This window comes from Delphinapterus leucas, chromosome 1, assembly GCF_059928025.1.
Source record: "Delphinapterus leucas isolate spDelLeu-1000000601 "Yukka" chromosome 1, BTC_Dleu_Yukka2, whole genome shotgun sequence".
NCBI lineage: Eukaryota > Metazoa > Chordata > Mammalia > Artiodactyla > Monodontidae > Delphinapterus > Delphinapterus leucas.
In genome coordinates this window covers 112,437,195-112,457,401 of record NC_143129.1, presented here as the reverse complement: position 1 = coordinate 112,457,401, position 20,207 = coordinate 112,437,195, and the positions used below count along the sequence as shown (strand labels likewise).

At 36.0% G+C, this 20,207-nt stretch overlaps 1 protein-coding gene across 5 annotated transcripts in view; it reads left to right on the top strand.

Annotated features, from left to right (window-relative positions):
- Positions 1-20,207, top strand: part of PKN2 (protein kinase N2) — a 169,441-nt gene that overhangs the window by 56,703 nt on the left and 92,531 nt on the right. For all 5 annotated transcript variants that reach the window (XM_089919913.1, XM_089919907.1, XM_089919912.1 and 2 more), the window contains 3 exons: positions 6,301-6,418; positions 6,752-6,897; positions 6,988-7,201. In XM_089919913.1, the coding sequence (XP_089776039.1) occupies positions 6,301-6,418; positions 6,752-6,897; positions 6,988-7,201 (478 nt within the window). The remainder of the gene's footprint in view (positions 1-6,300; positions 6,419-6,751; positions 6,898-6,987; positions 7,202-20,207) is intronic.

The window sequence follows — 20,207 nt, the reverse complement described above, 5'->3', positions numbered from 1 at the left end:
AGATCTTTAAGAAAGGACAAATGAAAAGAGAAGACGTTCTGTCATTAATGATTGTTTGGACTAGATCTTTGGGTTCTCAGGGAATCTGGTATGGGCATGTAACTCCTAATTAAAAACCAGTGTTACGGGGAACACTTGTTACTAATAGGAATGTGTCCTTTTCCTGAGATATAATGTGGAAGAGAAAATGATAGGAACAACTGAACCGGATTAACATGAAGGTCCTTTCCAATCTAAGGTTCTATAGTTTTATAATTTGCAAAATGTCTTAGAAAGGTTGATTTATTATAAAATCCACCATTCTACTTTCAACTCATTTATCTTAAAGATTTTTGCCTCTGCAAATCAGTTTCTTCCATATTTTAATAGATCTTAAGTAATTTCAGAATAAAAGTTTTAGGTATTTCTTTTTGTTTTTTAAGTTTAGGAAGAATTTGAAATTGGGGGGAGTGGAGGGGACAGTAGGAATCTTTGCTTGGAGACAAGTACCCTATGTACCCATTCAGATGAAATTTGTGAAGATGCTGAAAAGAGAGAAATGTGTATATGTATAAGATTTTTTTAACCTTATTTATGAAAATTAGTTCAGTTGTATGCCATATTTCAAAATAATTTCTAAATTATTTTTAGAGAAATGTATTTATTCCTACTTGATGTATTACTTACATGATCCGATACTTGATAGTATACTACTTCACTAACTTTGAACATTTATTATGGGACTTCACTAACTTTGAACATTTATTATGGGATGGTAGAGTTGGTTTTTCTGTTGTTTTTAATATTGACCTTTAGTTTGGGTTTTGTTTTTTTTTTCATTTTTATCAGATGTTATTTTGGGCTTTTTTTCTTTTTTTAAGGCAAATACTGTGTTCTTGGAACTGTGAATGCACCATATTATGCTGAGTGTTTTAAAATTAAAACACCTCTGGAGTAAGGTTTTTTAACCTACGGTTGCTGGATTAGATTGAGAGGTTCATGAATCCTTTGAAGTTATAGGAAAAGTGAGTGTGTATATTGATAAATGGATGAATAAGAGGGCCATAGGTTTCACTGTATTCTCAAAGTGGTCTGTAACCAACACCCCCACTTCCCAAATTTAACAGGTTTATGGTTGTATTAAAAGGGAAATAGATAACTTACAATAACCACAAGTCCAAAATAAACAGGGCTACTAGTAAGCCTGCTAAAACAAATAGATAAGTTCCAGTAGCCTTTTATTTTTAATTAGGAGATCCATTAATTTGAGAAGGGGTCAAGTGGAGGTCCAGAGCATATTAAAGCTGCTATAGTCTCTGAGGTAGGCCTGCCAGTTATTCTTGTCGAGATTTGGTGGTAACTGTTTCATTTCTCATCTTTAAACTTCTCATAGGGTCAAAGTATATCTTTATGAGAATAGGGAAAGTTGTACATTGAAGTTATATAGAATATTAATTTAGTCATTACGTAGTTAACAGTTTGATAACTATTATGCTGGGCTCTGGAGTATGAATATTATAAAAGTAGTGTCTTATACGTAGTAGGTACTCAACAGATAATATCCTGCTTTCAAGAGACACACTATCTAAAAAGCAGATCTCATGTATAAATAACTACAATATATAATAGTGGTATGTTCAAGTTACTTAGAAGCACAGTGGAGAAGAATCACTTAACTATCAGAAGAAATAATTAAAGTCTTAGTATAAGACTTGAAGGATGATTTAGAGTTTAAGAAGGAATTACTTTCTAGGGATAGTGATGTGGGTAAGCCCAGTATATACAGGGTAAGGAACTGTGGGATAGAGTGGCTTGCTTAAGGATGTGCTTTCGTATGGCAATTTCTTATCTGACATACCTGAGGGTAGGTAGGATGCACTTCTAATGGTAACAGTCATCAACTCTAGCAGTTATTTTCAATGAAAGGCCATGCCCTACTGGGGTAACATCTGAATCTGCAGAAAGACACCTTTTATTTGGGAAAAGTCCTTCAGATGAATCCAACAGGACTTTTTCTGTTCCCCACCAGAAGAGCTTTAAGCACATGAAGTATAGTGAGAGGTGTAGCATAATGAAAGACAAACCAGATTATAATGTACTTTGTACAAAATTAAGCAGTTGAGATTCTATCTTAGAAGGTGTAGGGAGTTGCTGAAAGACTTTTAGCAAAGAAAATACACGATCAGATTTACAGTTTAGAAAGTTCACATCCATCTTCCTCAGACTTGAAGAATTAATTAGAGAGGGTCAAGTCTACAGGCAGCAAGTTTAAGGAGGCTTCTGTGGTAGTCCAGGTTAAACATGCTTAATGCCTCTTGTAACAGCAACGAAAGCAAAGAAGAGAGAGTCAAGCAGTTTTGGTAGAATAAATGTGTGGTGCCTGGATATGAGGAAGAAGGAAGAATTGAAGATGGTTCTTAGATTGGTTATGTGAACAGACTGATGAATGGTGGTATCCTTCACAATGATAGGTAATTCATAATGGGGAGCAAATTTAGTGATAGGTATAATTAACTCAGCTTGGCAGTAGATAGTCCTCTTCAGAACTCTGGTTATTGGATTCTGTATGATAAAATTATTACCCCTGAACATTTTATAGCCAAAGTTGTCTTTTCAAAAGTTAAGTCAGATATTTTCACACGCTTGTTCAAAACCCTCCAGTGGCTTTCTAGCTATTTTAGAACAAAATCCAGAGTCCTTACTGTGATTCTGCAAGTTCATACATGATTTACCCCTGGCTACCTTCCAATCTTATCTTCCAAAACTCTTTCATTCTCTCTCATTACCCTCTAGCCATATTGACTTCTTTGCTATCTTTTGGACATACCAAGGACACTTTTACCTCAGGGCCTTTGCATTTACTGTCTCTGCCTAGATAGCTCTTCTCCCAAGTACTTTCATGGCTTTCTCTCCCACTTCATTACAATCTCTACTCAGATGCTGCCACTTCAGCAAGCTCTTCATTACTATCCTATGTAAAATAGCAACCCATGTCTTTCCTTATCCCTTTCACTGCATTACCACTACCTGAAATAACAATCAATTTCTTTATCATCTATTTTCAACATTAGAATGTAAATTTCATGGCTAAGTAGTACCACTGGTTTTCAGAATAATCTCTGAGGAGTTGATAAGACATGCTGAAGAAATGTTTCCTGTTCATATATTCATATGACAAACTAAGCTATTTATTAATATCTGGGGTTCTTTCTAGCCTCTATCACTTTTTTTTTTCTTTTTTTAAATGCTTCCAAGTCTTTTCTTTTTCCTCATTTGAAAGTATGGACCATCTATCTAGACCTCCCTTTCTCAGATCTTCCAAAATTGACATATTCCAGTCTTAACCTATATTAAAAGCTCACAAAATTTTTCTGGATTCCTTCCACTAAAACTGATCCCATCTTCCTGTGAATTTTTCTGTGACTACTTTTAACATTCTGTTACATATAATAATATCTGTATCTCTTCAAACTATAAGTTTTATAGGGTAGCATTCTAACTGATTAATCTTTGTATTTTTACTGGATGTGGCAACATTTAATTCATGCGAAGTAAGCCATAAATATGTGATGGAAAAATAAAGATAATGATTGGTTTATTTATTTCTGAAAGCTGTGTGTATAGTGTAGTTTATTATTTATAATATCACACTATGACTTTTAAAACAAAAAGTTATTTTTTATAAAGTAAAAAAGTATAATTTGAAAATATAAAATGTACTTTATTTTTATTTATAATTGTAAAATATTGTACATTTGAAATATAATTACTTGTAGAATGTAGTATGCTAATTACTAATAGTTAACAACTTTATCTAGTCTGTTAGTTTGAATATGAAATTGCTGTTTTTTAAGTTTAGAATCAGATATTGGCATGTTCATATGGTTCAACCTATATATGTAAAAATCTTCTCATAGTTTTAGCATAAAAGCCAGTATTTCTCTAATATATAAACCAGTTCATATGCTTTGGATCTAGCTTTCCTCTTCAACATATTAGGTGCGCAACACAAAAATCCATCGAATGCCTGAAAACATAAAACTGACAATAAAAATTCATTGAATGCTGGAAAGCATAAGACTGACATGTAGTAACTGTAAATTGCCTGTGTTAGGTAATATCCAATGTCAGTTTTAAAAACCTTTATCATACTTTGACATCTATGTACATCTTCCAGAAATATGTGTGGGAAAAATCATTTACTTTTTAAAATGAAATACAAATGCTTTTCCTTGCACGTTGAATTGAAATAGTTAAGAAGGGCATTTCTAAAGAAGTAAATGACAGAACTACTGTCTTTTCGCATAGTGATAAAATAATAAAAGGAGTAGCTTAATTGAAAAGCATATATAAATATTTATACTTTTACATTAGAACTTCATTGAGATCCTATAATTAATCATTATTTTTATTCCTCTAAAAGAGAACATTTTAATGCCAATAATATGCTAGGCAATATAATTTTAGTTTTATCTAATGCTTACAGAAGCTCTGTATTTTAGAGAATGGTATCCCTGCTTACATAGTTTCTTCAAGAAACCTATTTGTCCCATTAAATTAGGAGTTTTGAAATACTAACTTTTTCTCTTACTCTAATCTGGTCTCAGAGAAATAGAAAAGTTATTTCATATCTTCAGTTTGATGTTCCTAATACTGGATAACAAGAGGAATTAAAAAGTATTTTTATTTTAAATTTGGAAGGTTAATAGGTATATTCATAAAAGCATATCTAATGAGTCATAGACAAACACCAGATTCAAGCTAATGTTCTTAATGGTAAAGCATAATTTTAAAAAAGTATAGTGTGTGTGTGTGTGTGCTTCATGTTGTAAATGAATATTTAAGGGACTTAGTAAACTATTTAAGCTCAACTCAATGTGAAATCCAAATATTTTATTTAATAAAGAACAAAATCTGACCAGAAGCTCTCTCCTAAATGAGTGACCATGGGAACAGGAGAGAAATGAAAGAAAAATTCATAAGTTTGCTAATTGCTTTTTCCTCCACTGTATACAACGTGTTTAACTAGTTACATTGATGTTTAATGTGATATATATCAGCTCACTTTTTGAATGTGTTGTATTGGTGTTTAATGTGATATATTTCAGCTCACTTTTTTTTCCTCGTATATATTGCCTCTCCCATCACAAGTATCTCCATCCTCCCCTTAATTCAGTGTCATGATGTACTGTGTGTGTTTGATTTATTGATATGATGCACATCTGATGCTTGTCTCTTAGCTAGTAGTTTTGAGTCTTCTGGAGAATATAGGTTGATTGTATGCTCTTTTATTTCCAGATTAATACTGACTGCCTCAGTGATAAAAGTAGAGATGCTTAAATAATATGCAAAAATGGTCTTTCTTGTGAATAAGTGCTTCCTAACTTGATGCTTAGTTTTATCATTTCTTTTTTGTGGATTGAAGCCTACTAGACTTTGACAACTAATATAACTAAGTAGGAGATGGCATTAACTTCTGTTACTTTTCTCATGAAACGTTTGAAAAAAATTCTGTTAGTTTTCTGTGGTTGCTGTATCAAATTATCACAAATTTAGTGGCTTAAAACGACACAAATTTATTACATTACAGTTTCATAATTGAGAAGTCCAAAATGGACTTCACATTCTGGAGGACATAGGAGAAAATTTGTTTCCTTACCCTTTCCATCTTCTAGAGGCTGCCCATATTCCTTAGCTCGTGGCCCTCTTCCTCTGTCTTTGAAGCCAGAAACAGTGGCTCCGGTTCTTCTCATGTGACCTCCTCTTCTGCCTTCCTCTTCTACATTTAAGGACCCTTATGATTACATTGGGTCCATCTGGATAATCCAGGATAACCTCTGTATTTTGAGGTTGGGTGATTAACAACCTCAGTTCCATCTGCTATCTTAATTTCCCTTTCACATGTAAAGTAACATTCACAAGGTTCTGGGGATTGCCACATGGACATCTTTGGGTTGGGTCATCAAATGGTAAGTTTTTTGTGATTCAGTATTACTGGAACTAAACTGGGAGGTAGGACAGTAACATTATTTCACTTATATCGGGACCTTTCTTGAAGTCTTTAGACATGATAGAAGTTTATTCACTATAACTTACTCCCTAACTTTTAACTAATGGAGTTGTTTTTCTTATTTTTCACCCTATCAGTTTGATGCCTTTCAAAATAAATGTATCTACCCCAAGTATATATATTATAGTGCTCACAGTATTCTTTTGACCCTTGTTTTTCACTTGCTGATGTCATTTGATCTTAATTAGAAGTTATAAAAATGGTTTATTTGTCTCTGTAGCTGCTTACCTTTTCAAACTTATTCTTAATAGGATCGGAAACTCCATGGCACAGCTCAACAGCTGCTCCAAGACAGCAAGACAAAAATAGAAGTGATACGAATGCAGATTCTTCAGGCAGTCCAGACCAATGAATTGGCTTTTGATAATGGTGATGGAACAGAGATAAATTGTCATTCTTATTATTATGGGCATGTATAGTGCTAAATAAATTTTAAGGAAAGAAATGGTGGTTCAAAATTAAGGAGGAGGAGGCATTCTGTTTTTTTATCTTGAGTTTTTATCTTTGAGTTTTGATGGCTAAGATGAAAGACTGTATTTTAACGTTGTGTCTATTAAGTATTACTTCAGTGTTTATTGACTTTTAAGAACTAACTTTTAATGTTTTAAGAATTTATTTCTTTTTCTTGAGTTTTAATCCCTACGTATTAGAAAGTCAAACAAATGGTTCAATTAAGTTTGTTTTTTTTTTGTCCCCCTCTAGCCAAACCTGTCATAAGTCCTCTTGAACTTCGGATGGAAGAATTAAGGCATCATTTTAGGATAGAGTTTGCAGTAGCAGAAGGTGCAAAGAATGTAATGAAATTACTTGGCTCAGGAAAAGTAACAGACAGAAAAGCACTTTCAGAAGTAATTTTAAATAAAAATTTTAACTTAATAAATATGTTAGTCAAAGAATATAACTATTTAAATGACACCATTGTCTTTTCCCTGTTTAAGGCTCAAGCAAGATTTAATGAATCAAGTCAGAAGTTGGACCTTTTGAAGTATTCATTAGAGCAAAGATTAAATGAACTTCCCAAAAATCATCCCAAAAGCAGTATTATTATTGAGGAGCTTTCACTTGTTGCATCACCAACACTAAGTCCACGTCAAAGTATGATATCTACACAAAACCAATACAGTACCCTATCCAAACCAGCAGCACTAACAGGTACGTAGCATATATCATCCTGATTTTTTTTTTATTTTTCGTGCATTTTTAATCTACATCTGGTTCTGGTTTAATAAATGAATAAAAATGTGTTTACAGAATTTTTAAATATTGTGGTAAGATACGCATAACAAAATTTATTATTTTAACCATTTTAAAATACACAACTCATAGGCATTTAGTATATCCACGCTGCTGTATAACTATAACCAGTTTCTAGTTCCAGGGTATTTTCATCACCCCAGAAGGAAACTCAGTACCCATTAAGTAGTCATTCCCGATTCCTCCTTTCCCTTCAACCCCTAGCAATCACTATTGGCTTTCTGTTTCTATAGATTTGTCTATTATAGATGTTTCCTATAAATGGAGTTATATAATTTGTGGCTTTCTCTGTCTGACTTCTTTCACTTTCTGTACTGTTCAAGGTTCTTTCTTCTTGTAACATGTATCAATATTTCATTCCTTTTTATGGCTAAGTAATATTCTGTTTTACAGGTATATATCTGGTTTTATTTATCTGTTTGATGGACATTTGGGTCGTTTCTACCTTCTGACTACTGTGAATAGTGTTTCTATGAATATTTGTGTGCAGGTTTTTGTTTGAACACCTGTTTTCAGTTATTTAGGGAATATACCTAGATGTATAATTACTAGGTCATATGGTAATTTTATGTTTATGTTTTTGAGGGACCATCAAACTGTTGTCCATGGGGGCTGCATCATTTCACATTGACAGGGGTTCCAATTTCTCCACATCCTCAACAACACTTGTTATTTTCCCCCTTTTTTTTTATTATTGCCATCCTACTAGGTCCGTTATTGACAGTGAGGTAGCGAAGTTTCCAACTATTTTTGTAGACTTTCCTATTTCTCCTTTCAGCTATGTAAATTTTAGTTTCATATATTTTCAGGCTCTGTTAAGTGCATATATGTTTATAATTTTTATATCTTCTAAATGTATTGACTATTTTATCAAAATATAATATCCTTTTTCTCCTGTAACAATTTTGGATTTAAAGTATTTTGTCTGACGTTAGAGTACCCACTCCAGCTCTTTTTTGGTTACTGTTTACATGAATATCTTTTTCTATTCATTCTCATTCAGTTGATTGTGTCTTTGGATCTAAAATGAGCCTCTTTTGGACAGCATATAATTGGATCATAGTTTGGGTTTATTTATGTATTTTAATCCATTCTGCCATTCTCTGCCTTTAATTTGAGCAGTTTAATCCATATGTGTTTAAGATAATTACTGATAAAGTGTAATGCAATTCTGACGCTGACTCCCCAGAGTTAGGTCAAATTTCATAGGTTAATGGCACAGTCCCCCACAAGACTGTCCTCATTTCAGACACAAGCTGCCAGGTTGGAGTTTCCCCAAACACTCACACTTCTGACCAACTGGCTGCAAACTCAGGGGTTCCTACTACCACCTCATGCTCAGTAATTCCATAGAACAACTCACAGAACTCAAGAAAGCTCTGTATTTACAGTTACAGTTTTCTTGTAAAGGCTACAAATTAGGACCAAAGAAGAGACACTTAAGGAGAGATCTGGCAGGGTACCTAAAGTTTCCTTGCTTTCAGCATGCAGCACCCTCTCAGAACATCAATTTGTGTCCCCAGCCAGGAGTCTTACTTTAGCTGTGAGTATTCAGAATTTTTTTGTGGCTTTATTACATAGGAGTGATTGAATCATTGGCCACTTTGATTGAAGTCAATCTCCAGCCCCCAACCTTTTTCTGAAAGACCAAAGGTCAGGTTGATATGTGGCTCAAAGCATGAGCCCTCTAACTATGTAGTTGGTCTTTATGGTATAACCAGCGCCCATTCTGGAACTGTGTATGGGCCTACCGAGAGTCACTTTGTTAGCATAAACCCACATGTGGTCTGAGGAGTCCACCGTGAATAAGAAAGATGCTGCTATTACTAGGGAAATTGCAAGGGTTTAAAGCTCCCTCTTAAGAACCAGGGAAATAAACCAGCCAAATTCATTATTATAGAACAAAGAAGCTTACATCGGCCGTTTTGCTAATTGTTTTCTGTAAGTCTTAATCTTTTTTTTCCTGAATTCTTTTGCTTTCTTTTGTGTTTGATTGAATTTTTCTAGTTTACCTTTTTTATTCTCTCCTTGTTTCCTTTTCTGTGTGTGTGTGTATTTTTTTTTTTCAAATCTTTATTGGAGTATAATTGCTTCACAATACCGTGTTAGTTTCTTTTGCACAACAAAGTGAATCATCCACATGCATACATGTGTCCCCATATCCCCTCCCTCTTGAGCCTCCCTCCCATCCTCCCTATTCCACCCGTCTAGGTTATTGCAAACCACTGAGTCGATCTCCCTGTGCTATGCTGCTGCTTCCCACCAGCCAACTGTTTTACATCCGGTAGTGTATACATGTTGATGCTACTCTCACTTCATCCCAGCTTTGCCCTCCCACCCTATGTCATCAAGTCCATTCTCTATGTCTACCTCTTTTTTCTTGCCCTGCAACTAGATTCATCAGTACCATTTTTTTTTCTTTTTAGATTCCATAGATATGCATTAGCATATGTTATTTGTTTTTCTCTTTCTGACTTATTTCACTCTGTATGACAGACTCTAGGTCCATCCACCTCACTACATATAACTCAATTTTGTTTCTTTTTATGGCTGAGTAATACTCCATTATATATATGTGCCCGATCTTCTTTATCCATTCATCTGTTGATAGACATTTAGGTTGGTTCCATGTCTTGGCTGTTGTAAATAGTGCTGCAGTGAACATTGTGGTATATGTCTCTTTTTGAATTATGGTTTTCTCAGGGTATATGTCCAGTAGTGGGATTGCTGTGTCATATGGTACTTCTATTTTTAGTTTCTTAAGGAACCTCCATACTGTTCCTCATAGTGGCTGTATCAATTTACATTCTTACCAACAGTGCAGAAGGGTTCTCTTTTCACCACACCCTTTCCAGCATTTATTGCTTCTAGCTTTTTGTTTGTTTTGTTTTGTTTTGTTTTTTTTGCGGTACACGGGCCTCTCACTGTTGTGTCCTCTCCCATTGCGGATCACAGGCTCTGGACATGCAGGCTCAGTGGCCATGGCTCACAGGCCTAGCCGCTCCGCGGCATGTGGGATCTTCCCAGACCAGGGCATGAACCCATGTCCCCTGCGTCGGCAGGCGGACTCTCAACCACTGTGCCACCAGGGAAGCCCGCTTCTAGCTTTTTTGATAATGGCCATTCTTACTGGTGGTTGGTGACACCTCATTGTAGTTTTGATTTTCATTTCTCTAATAATTAGTGGTGTTGAGCATCTTTTCATGTGCCTCTTGGCCATCTGTATGTCTTCCTTGGTGAAATATGTATTTAGCTCTTCTGTCCATTTTTTAATTGGATTGTTTGTTTTTTTGATATTGAGCTCCATTAGCTGTTTGTATATTTTGGAGATTAATCCTTTGTCTGTTGTTTCATTTGCAAATATTTCTCCCATTCTGAAGGTTGTCTTTTTGTCTTATTTATGGTTTCCTTTGCTTTGCAAAAGCTTTTAAGTCCCATTTGTTTATTTTTGTTTTTATTTCTGTTTCTCTAGGAGGTGGGTCAAAAAAGATCTTGCTGTGGTTTATGTCAGAGTGTTTTTTCCCATGTTTTCCTCTGAAAGTTTTATAGTGTCTGGTCTTACATTTAAGTCTTTAATCCACTTTGAGTTTATTTTTGCGTATGGTGTTAGGGAGTGCTCTAATTTCATTCTTTTACATGTAGCTGTCCAGTTTTCCCAGCACCACTTATTGAAGAGGCTGTCTTTTTTCCATTGTATGTTCTTGCCTCCTTTGTCATAAATTAGGTGCCCATATGTACGTGGGTTTATCTCTGGGCATTCTATTCTACCATTGACCTATATTTCTGTTTTTGTGCCAGTACCATAGTGCCTTGGTTACTATAGCTTTGTGCTATAGTTTGAAGTCAGGGAGCCTGATTCCTCCAGCTCCGTTTTTCTTTCTCAAGATTGCTTTGGCTATTCAGGGTCTTTTGTGTTTCCATACGAATTGTAAGATTTTTTGTTCTAATTCTGTGAAGAATGCCCTTGGTAGTTTGCTAGGGATTGTATCAAATCTGTAGATTGCTTTGGGCAGTATAGTCATTTTCACAGTATTGATTTTTCCAGTCCAAGAACATGATATATTTCTCCATCTGTTTGTGTCATCTTTGATTTCTTTCATCAGTGTTTTATAGTTTTCTGAGTACAAGTCTTTCTCCTCCCTAGGCAGGTTTATTCCTAGGCATTTCATTCATTTTGTTTCAGTGGTAAATGGAAGTGTTTCTTTAATTTCTCTTTCTGATTTTTCATTGCTGGTGTATAGGAATGCCAGAGATTTCTGTGCATTAATTTTGTGTTCTGCAACCTTACCAAATTCATTGATTAGTTCTAGTAGTTTTCTGGTGGCATCTTTAGGATCTTCTATGTATAGTATCATGTCATCGGCAAATGGTGACAGTTTTACTTCTTCTTTTCCAATTTGTGTTCCTTTTATTTCTTTTTCTTCTCTGATTGCTGTGGCTAGGACTTCCAAAATTATGCTGAATAAGAGTGGTGAGAGTGGACATCCTTGTCTTGTTCCTGATCCTAGTGGAAATGCTTTCAGTTTTTCACCATTGAGAATGATGCTTGCTGTGGGTTTGTCATATATGACCTTTATTTTGTTGAGGTACATTCCCCCAATGCCCATTTTCTGGAGAGTTTTTATCATAAATGAGTGTTGAATTTTGTCAAAAGCTTTTTGTGCATCCATTGAGATGATCATATGTTTTTTATTCCTTAATTTGTTAGTGTGGTTTATAACATTGATTGATTTGCATATATTGAAGAATCCTTGCATCCCTGGGATAAATCCCACTTGATCATGGTGTATGATCCTTTTAATGTGCTGTTGGATTCTTTTTTTTTTTTTTTAAGGGGCAGTAAAAAATATATGTGGTCAACATTGTTATTTCGTTTGCAAATAAAAGAGTTGGGATGTATAGAAACCTGTACTTAACTTTTTATCAAGAGTACTTATCATCAAATTACTCCCATCCAGGCTTCTGCAGGTCTGGAATTTTCTTTCCACTGGATAGGAGTATGTGGTGGGAATTCCAGTTAACATTTTTATTAAAAAAAAAAAAAAAAAAGAATCAGCATAGTCAAGTTGTCTTAGTGTTAAGGATTTCTGTTTGCTAGTATTATGATCATCAGTGATATTGGTCTATAATTTTATTTTTTTGTGATGTCTTTTTCTGGTTTTAGTATCAGGGTGATGGTGGCTTTGTAGAATGAATTTGGGCGTGTTCCTTCCTCTGCAATATTTTGGAAGAGTTTGAGAAGGATCAGTGTTAGCTGTTCTCTAAATATTTGATAGAATTCACCTGTGAAGCCATCTGGTCCTGGACTGTTGTTTGCTGGAAGATTTTTAATTACGGTTTCAATTTCATTACTTGTGATAGGTCTGTTTATATTTTCTAATTCTTCCTGGTTCAGTCGTGGAAAATTGTACATTCCTAAGAATTTGTCCATTTCTTCGTGGTTGTCTATTTTATTGGCATATAGTTGTTTGTAGTAGTCTCTTATAATCCTTTGTATTTCTGTGGTATCAGTTGTGATTTCTCCTTTTTCATTTCTAATTTTATTGGTTTGTGTCCTCTCTTTTTCTTCATGAGTCTGGCTAAGGGTTTATCAATTTTGTTTATCTTCTCAAAGAACCAGCTTTTAGCTTTATTGATTTTTGCTATTGTTTTATTCGTTTCTATTTCATTTATTTCTGCTCTGATCTTTATGATTTCGTTCCTTCTACTGACTTTGGGTTTTCTTTGTTCTTCTTTCTCTAGTTGTTTTAAGTGTAGGGTTAGATTGTTTGAGATTTTTCTTGTTTACTGAGGTGAGATCAAATTGCTATATAAACTTCCCTCTTAGAACTAACTGCTTTTGCTGTGTCCCATAAGTTTTGGGTCATCATGTTTTCACTGTCATTTGTTTCTATGCATTTTTAAATTTATTCTTTGATTTCTTTGGTGATCTCTTGGTTATTTAGTAGCGCACTGTTTAGCCTCCATATATTTGTGTTTTTTACAGGGTTTTTTTCCTGTAATTGATTTCCAGTCTCATAGTGCTGTGGTCAGAAAAGATGCTTGATATGATTTCAATTTTCTTAAATTTTCCGAGGCTTGATTTGTGACCCAAGATGTGATCTGTCCTGGAAAATGTTCCATGTTCACTGGAGAAGAAAGTGTATTCTGCCACTTTTGGGTGGAATGTTCTATAAATATCAATTAGATCCACCTGGTCTATTGTGTCATTTAAAGCTTGTGTTTCCTTATTTATTTTCTGTTTGGATGATCTGTCCATTGGTGTAAGTGGGGTGTTAAAGTACCCTGCTGTTATTGTGTTACTGTCGACTTCTCCTTTCATGGTTGTTAGCATTTGCCTTATGTATTGAGGTGCTCCTATGTTGGGTGCATAAACATTTATAATTTTTATATCTTCTTCTTGGATTTATCCTTTGATCTTTATGTAGTGTCCTTCCTTTTCTCTTGTAACAGTCTTTATCTTAAAGTCTATTTTATCTAATATGAGTATTGCTACTCCAGCTTGCTTTTGATTTCCATTTGTATGGAATATCTTTTTCCATCCCTTCACTTTTAGTCTGTATGAATCCCTAGGTCTGAAGTGGGTCTCTTGTAGACAACATATATATGGGTCTTGTTTTTGTATCTATTCACCCAGTCTGTGTCTTTTGGTTGGGGCATTTAATCCATTTACATTCAAGATTATTATCGATATGTGTGTTCCTATTACCGTTTTCTTAATTGTTTTGGGTTTGTTCTTGTGGGTCTTTTTCTTCTCTTGTGTTTCCCACCTAGAGAAGTTTCTTTAGCATTTGTTGTAAAGCTGGTTTGCTGGTGCTGAATTCTCTTAGCTTTTTTTTTTCTCTCAAAAGCTTTTGACTTCTCCATCGAATCTGAATGAGATCCTTGCTGGGTAGAGTAATCTTGGTTGTAGGTTTTTTCTCTTTCATCACTTTAAGTGTATCATGCCCGTCCCTTCTGGCCTGCAGAGTTTCCACTGAAAAATCAGCTGATAACCTTTTGGGGATTCCTTGTATATGTTATTTGTTTTTCTTCCCTTGCTGCTTTTAATATTTTTTCTTTGAATTTAATTTTTGTTAGTTTGATTAATATGTGTCTTGGTGTGTTTTTCCTAGGGTTTATCTTGTATGGGACTCTCTGTGCTTCCTGGACTTGGGTGACTATTTCCTTTCCCATGTTAGGGAAGTTTTCCACTATAATCTCTTCAAATATTTTCTCAGACCCTTTCTTTTTCTTTTCTTCTTCTGGGACCCCTATAATTCGAATGTTGGTGCATTTAATGTTGTCCCAGAGGTCTCTGATACTGTCTTCAAGCCTTTTCATTTCTTTTTCTTTATTCTGCTCCTTGGTAGTTATTTCAACTGTTTTGTCTTCCATCTCACTTATTTGTTCTTCTGCCTCCGTTATTCTGTTACTGATTCCTTCTAATGTATTTTTCATTTCAGTTATTGTGTTATTCATCTCTGTGTGTTTGTTGTTTAGTTCTTCTAGATCTTTGTTAAACATTTCTTGTAGTTTCTCAATCCATGCCTCCATTCTATTTCTAAGATTCTGGATCATCTTTACTATCATTACTCTGAATTCTTTTTCGGGTAGGTTGCTTATTTTCTCTTAATTTATTTGGTCTTGTAGGTTTTTACCTTACTCCTTCATTTGTGACATATTTTTTTGGCATCTCATTTTTTTATTATTATTAGTGGGATTGTGTTCCTGTCTTACTGGTTATTTGTCCTGAGGCTTCCAACGCTGGAGTAGGCTATTGGGTAGAGCCGGGTCTTGGTGTTGAGATGAGGATCTCTATGAGACCTCACTCTGATGAATATGCCCTGGTGTCTGAGGTTCTCTGTTAGTCCAGTGGTTTGGACTCAGAGCTCCCACTGCAGGAACTTCCATTCGACCCTGGGCTCGCAAATCAAGATCCTGCAAGCTGTGTGGGGTGGCAAAAAAAAAAAAAGTAACAAAGTAAAAAATAAAATTAGACTATGAAACTAACAGGTATGTTATTAGAAAGAATGTAAAAATAAAAATATAGATGAATCAACACCCAGAAGGTACATCAGTACCACAATCATAAAAAAGAGGAGGAGGGAAAAGAAATGAAAAAAGGGGTGGGGGGCGTGGGAGGCCTTGGCTGTGGAGAGTGGGGCCTAGGCAAGGGTGAGGTTTGGGCAGTGGGTGGGGCCAATGCTCAGGACCCAAAGGGCTAGAAAAGGCCCTGGGGGCTGTGGGGGGTGGAGCTTAGGCTCAAGGAACAGAAGGGGCCCAGGTATGTCCCCCACCCCTGGCCTCAGAGGTCAGGGAACCTCACCTGGGAGCCCAACAGGCTTCCTGCTCGAGTGGGCAGGACAAATGCCCTCTCCTCTCCTGCTCCTTCAGTCTGGGGTCTGGGAGGGCCCCTCCTGCTTGCCTCTCCTGATCACCGCATCCTCCCTCCTATGCCCCCAAGGACCCACATAGCCTGGAGGGGCCCTGGAGGGCAGGTGATTGGCCTGGGAGTTCAGCAGGCTCCCCAAACCTGAGTGGGCTGGCCAATTGCCCTCCCTCTTCTCCCGCTCCTCCCAAAGGGCACTTCCTGCCTTCCTTTCCTTTTCTCCCCTTGGCCTCCTTCCTATACCCCCAAGGACCCAGGCAACCTGGAGGGGGCTTTGAGGGCAGGGGATTGGCCTGGGAGCTCAGCAGGCTCCCTGGGCCCCAGTGGGCAGGGCAATCGCCCTCCTCCCCTCACCCACTCCTCCCAGGGTGCCCCTCCCACCTGCCTCTCCTAATCTCCCCAGCCTCCTTCCTATGCCCGCAGGACCCACGTTGCCTGTATGGGGCTTTGGAGGTGGGGGAACCGGCCTGCCTCTCCTGATCTCCCCGGCCTCAGGAGGGCTGATCTTGTCTGGCCTCCACTTCTCTCCCCTTGGTCCCCCTACGTCCTACCGGTTCACTCTGGGGCTCCTCCCATGTCCTTGGGGGTCAGAGTCCGCCACCAGCGACTGGCAGGCACCCTAGTTGTGGGAAGACGCTAACTCTGTGTCTTCGCACAATGCCATCTTGACTTCTTCCCCCTTTTCTGTGTATTTTTAAATTACTTTCTTAGTGGTTACTCTAATGGTTACAGTTAACAACCTAAATTTATCACAGTAGCCTACAAAAGCTCTGCTCCTATACAGCTGTGCCTCCCCATCGTTATATTTTTGTTGACACAGATTATGTCTTTATACATTGTGTGCCCTTTATATTGTATTATTATATATTAGATTATAATCATTGTTGTATGCATTTGTATTTTAAGTCATACAGGAAACAAAGTTACAAATTGAAAATATAGTAATACTGGCTTTTTAATTTACCTATATAGTTAGTTTTACTGGTGTTATTTTTTCTGTGATTTCAAGTTACTGTCTAATGTCCTGTCATTTCAATCTGGATGACTTGTTTTAGCATTTCTTCTAGGAAGGTCTACTAGTGATAAGCTCCCTTAACTTTTGCTTATTTGGGAATCGCTTATTTTCTTCATTTTTGAAGGTAGTTTTGCATATATAGAATTCGTTGACAAGCTTTTTTCTTTCAGCATTCTAAAAATTTCCTCCCAGTCCCTCCAGGCCTTTATGCTGTCTGATGAAGAATCAACTTTTAAACTTATTGAGGATTCTTTCTAAGTGACGAGTTGCTTCTCTCTTGCTGCTTTCAATATTCCCTTTTGTCTTTGGTTTTCACAATTTGATTATAATGCATCTCAGAATGGTAATTTCTTTTGAGTTTTTTTACTTGGATTCTTTGAGCTTCTTGATGTGCAGATTCATGTCATTAATCAAATTTGGGAAGTTTTCTGCCATCATTTCTTCACATATTCTTTCTGCCATTTTCCCTCTTCTCTCCTTCTGAGATCCCCATAATGTGTATTTTTGTAGTCTTTATGGTATCCCAGAAATTGCCTAGTCTCTGGGTTTTTTTGTTTATTTGTTTGTGTAGAACAAATGTTTATTGATGTACAGACATTTTGAGGGGGGCTCAGAGACAGATGTAAACACAGAAACAAGCATCAGCTTTCATGAATATCAAATATTATGAAGCAGAGACAAGCAGCAGAACTCAGGGAGTCCTCCCACCAGCAACCTCCCATGAGCCTGTTCATAAACATGAACACCAAGATCTCTCCCAAAACCTAGCTTTAGTAGAGCTCAAAGAGAAGTTCTCATAAAGTCTCTTAACATATTAAGCCAGGTATCAAATTGGTTAGGTCGATTGCAAATCATTTTTAAGTCTATTGAGTTTTACCTTCTGTTTGCTTTGCTTTGTCTTGTTTTTAATTAGTAGCATACACATTTAGTTTTATGTCTTACTGATCAACTTACTCTTTTATCATTATAAATATTTCCTGTTATCTCTGAAAATAGACTTATAGTTTACTTTGTCTGATATTAGTAGAGCCATACTATCCTTTTTATGCCTAAGGTTAACCTAATGAAGTTTTCCATCCTTTTATTTTCAACCTGTTTGTTCTTTTCCACTTAAAGTGATATATTTTATGTACATCATATAGATGTCTCTTTTTATCTAACCTGAAAATCTAATTGAAGTTGTTAGTCTTATATTTTTTAACAGCTTTATTTGTATACATAAACTGCACGTATCTGATATGTACAATTTGATAACTTTTGTCATATCAACCCTCAAAAGTTTCCATGTACCCTTTATAAACTGTCCTTTTAATATTATTTTTGATATTTATTTAACTCTACAATCTTGATGTTTGAATTGCATTTACTCTTTTTTCTCTGTTCATCCTTTCCTTCTCTTTGTAGTTGTTTTTGAAGCAAATAGTTCCATTATTCCTTTTCATGTCCCATAGCAGTGTTTTAATTACGCCTGTGCATGTGTGTGGTGAGTTTATTGCTTACTTTAGAGATTCAAGTATGCATATTGAACTTATTACAGTCTGTGATCACAGTGTACTCTCTTACTTCCAAATCTGTTTAAAAATTTTATGGAGAAATATTTGTAAATTCTTCCACTTCACCCTGTTTATCCTCATTGTAATATATTTTACTTCTACCTGTGCCTTAATCTGCAGCTGACCCTTGAACAACACTGGGGTTAGGAGCACCAACCTTCTGTGCAGTCACAAATCTGTATATAACTTCACAGTCAGCCCTCCATGTCTGGACTCAACCAGCTGTGGATCATACAGTACTGTAGTTATGTATGTAGTGAAAAAAAATTCACGTATAAGTGGACCTGCACAGTTCAAACCCATGTTGTTCAAGGTTCCACTGTACATCTTCTAGTGTTGTTTTTACTTAAAGAGCTAAGAACTTTAAGGATATACATGACCCGTGGTTAATTGAATCTGTGAGTGTGGGATTACAGATATGGAGAACCTACTGTTAAGTTACATGTGGATTTTCGACTGCAAGAAGGGTCAGTTCCCCTAACCCCCACATTGTTCAAGGGTCAACTCTAATTTACTTCATTACAAAGTATTTTTTCAAAAACAAAACAAAACATTGTTCTTTATATCTAATGGCTCATTTATCCTTACTGTTATTCTTCACTTATTCTTGTTGTACTTGAGATTTCCTGTTAGAATTTTCCTTTAGCCCTTAGCCGTTTCTTTTAGCATTTATTGTAGTGAAGATGTGGTAGAGTCTAATTTTTCCACTTTTTTCTTGTTTATTTCATCTTCATTTTTAAAGAATATTGTCGGTATAAAACCTTTATAGGTGTTTTTTTCCTTTCAGCTCTTTAAAAATGTGATTTCATTGTCTTCTAGCTTTCCTCTTTGTATTGGGCTGGCCAAAAGTTTTGTTTGTTTTTTTCCATAAGATGGCTCTAGTAGCACTTAGTTGTCATTAACTTCATTCAAAACAATTTTGTTAGATTGTATGTGCAGCTGTTATATCAGCCTGCATTTTAAAAACGACTTATCAAAATTGGTGAATTTTTGTGTAGCCATTTTAATATTGAAGATGGAAGAAAAAAACAACATTTTTGGCATATTATCCTTTATTATTTCAAGAAAGGTTAAAACGCAACTGAAATGCCAGTGCAGTGTATGGAGAACGTGCTGTGACTAATGAAACATGTTAAAAGTGGTCTGCAAAATTTCATGCTGGAGATTTCTCACTGGATGATGCTCCATGGTCAGGTAGACCAGTTGAAGTTGATAGCAATCAAATCGAGACATTAATTGAGAAGAATCAACGTTATACCACATGGGAGATACCCAACATACTCAAAGTAACCAAATAAAGTGTTGACAATCATTTGCACCAGCTTGGTTATGTGAATTGCTTTGATGTTTGGGTTCCACATAAGTTAAACAAAAAAACCCTTCTTGACCATATTTCTGCCTGCAATTCTCTACTTAAACATAATGAAAGTGTTCCATGTTTAAAACAAATTGTGATGGGCGATGAAGAGTGGATATGTACAATAATGTGGAACAGAAGAGATCGTGGGTCAAGCAAAATGAACCACTACCAACCACACCAAAGGCTAGTCTTCATCCAAAGAAGGTGATGTTGTATATATGGTAGGATTAGAAGGGAGTCCTCTATTATGAGCTCCTTCCAGAAAACTAAACGATTAATTCCAGCAAGTACTGCCCAAGTTAGACCAACTGAAAGCAGCACTTGATGGAAAGTGTCCAGAATTAGTCAACAGAAAACACCATAATCTTCCATCAGGATAATGCAAGACCGCATGTTTCTTTGATGACCAGGCAGAAACTGTTACAGCTTGGCTGGGAAGTTCTGATTCATTTGCCATATTCACCAGATGTTGCACCTTCATATTTCCATTTATTTAGGTCTTCACAAAATTCTCTTAATGGAAAAAAATTTCAGTTCCCTGGAAGACTGTAAAAGGTACCTGGAACAGTTCTTTGCTCAAAAAGATAAAACATTTTGGGAAGATG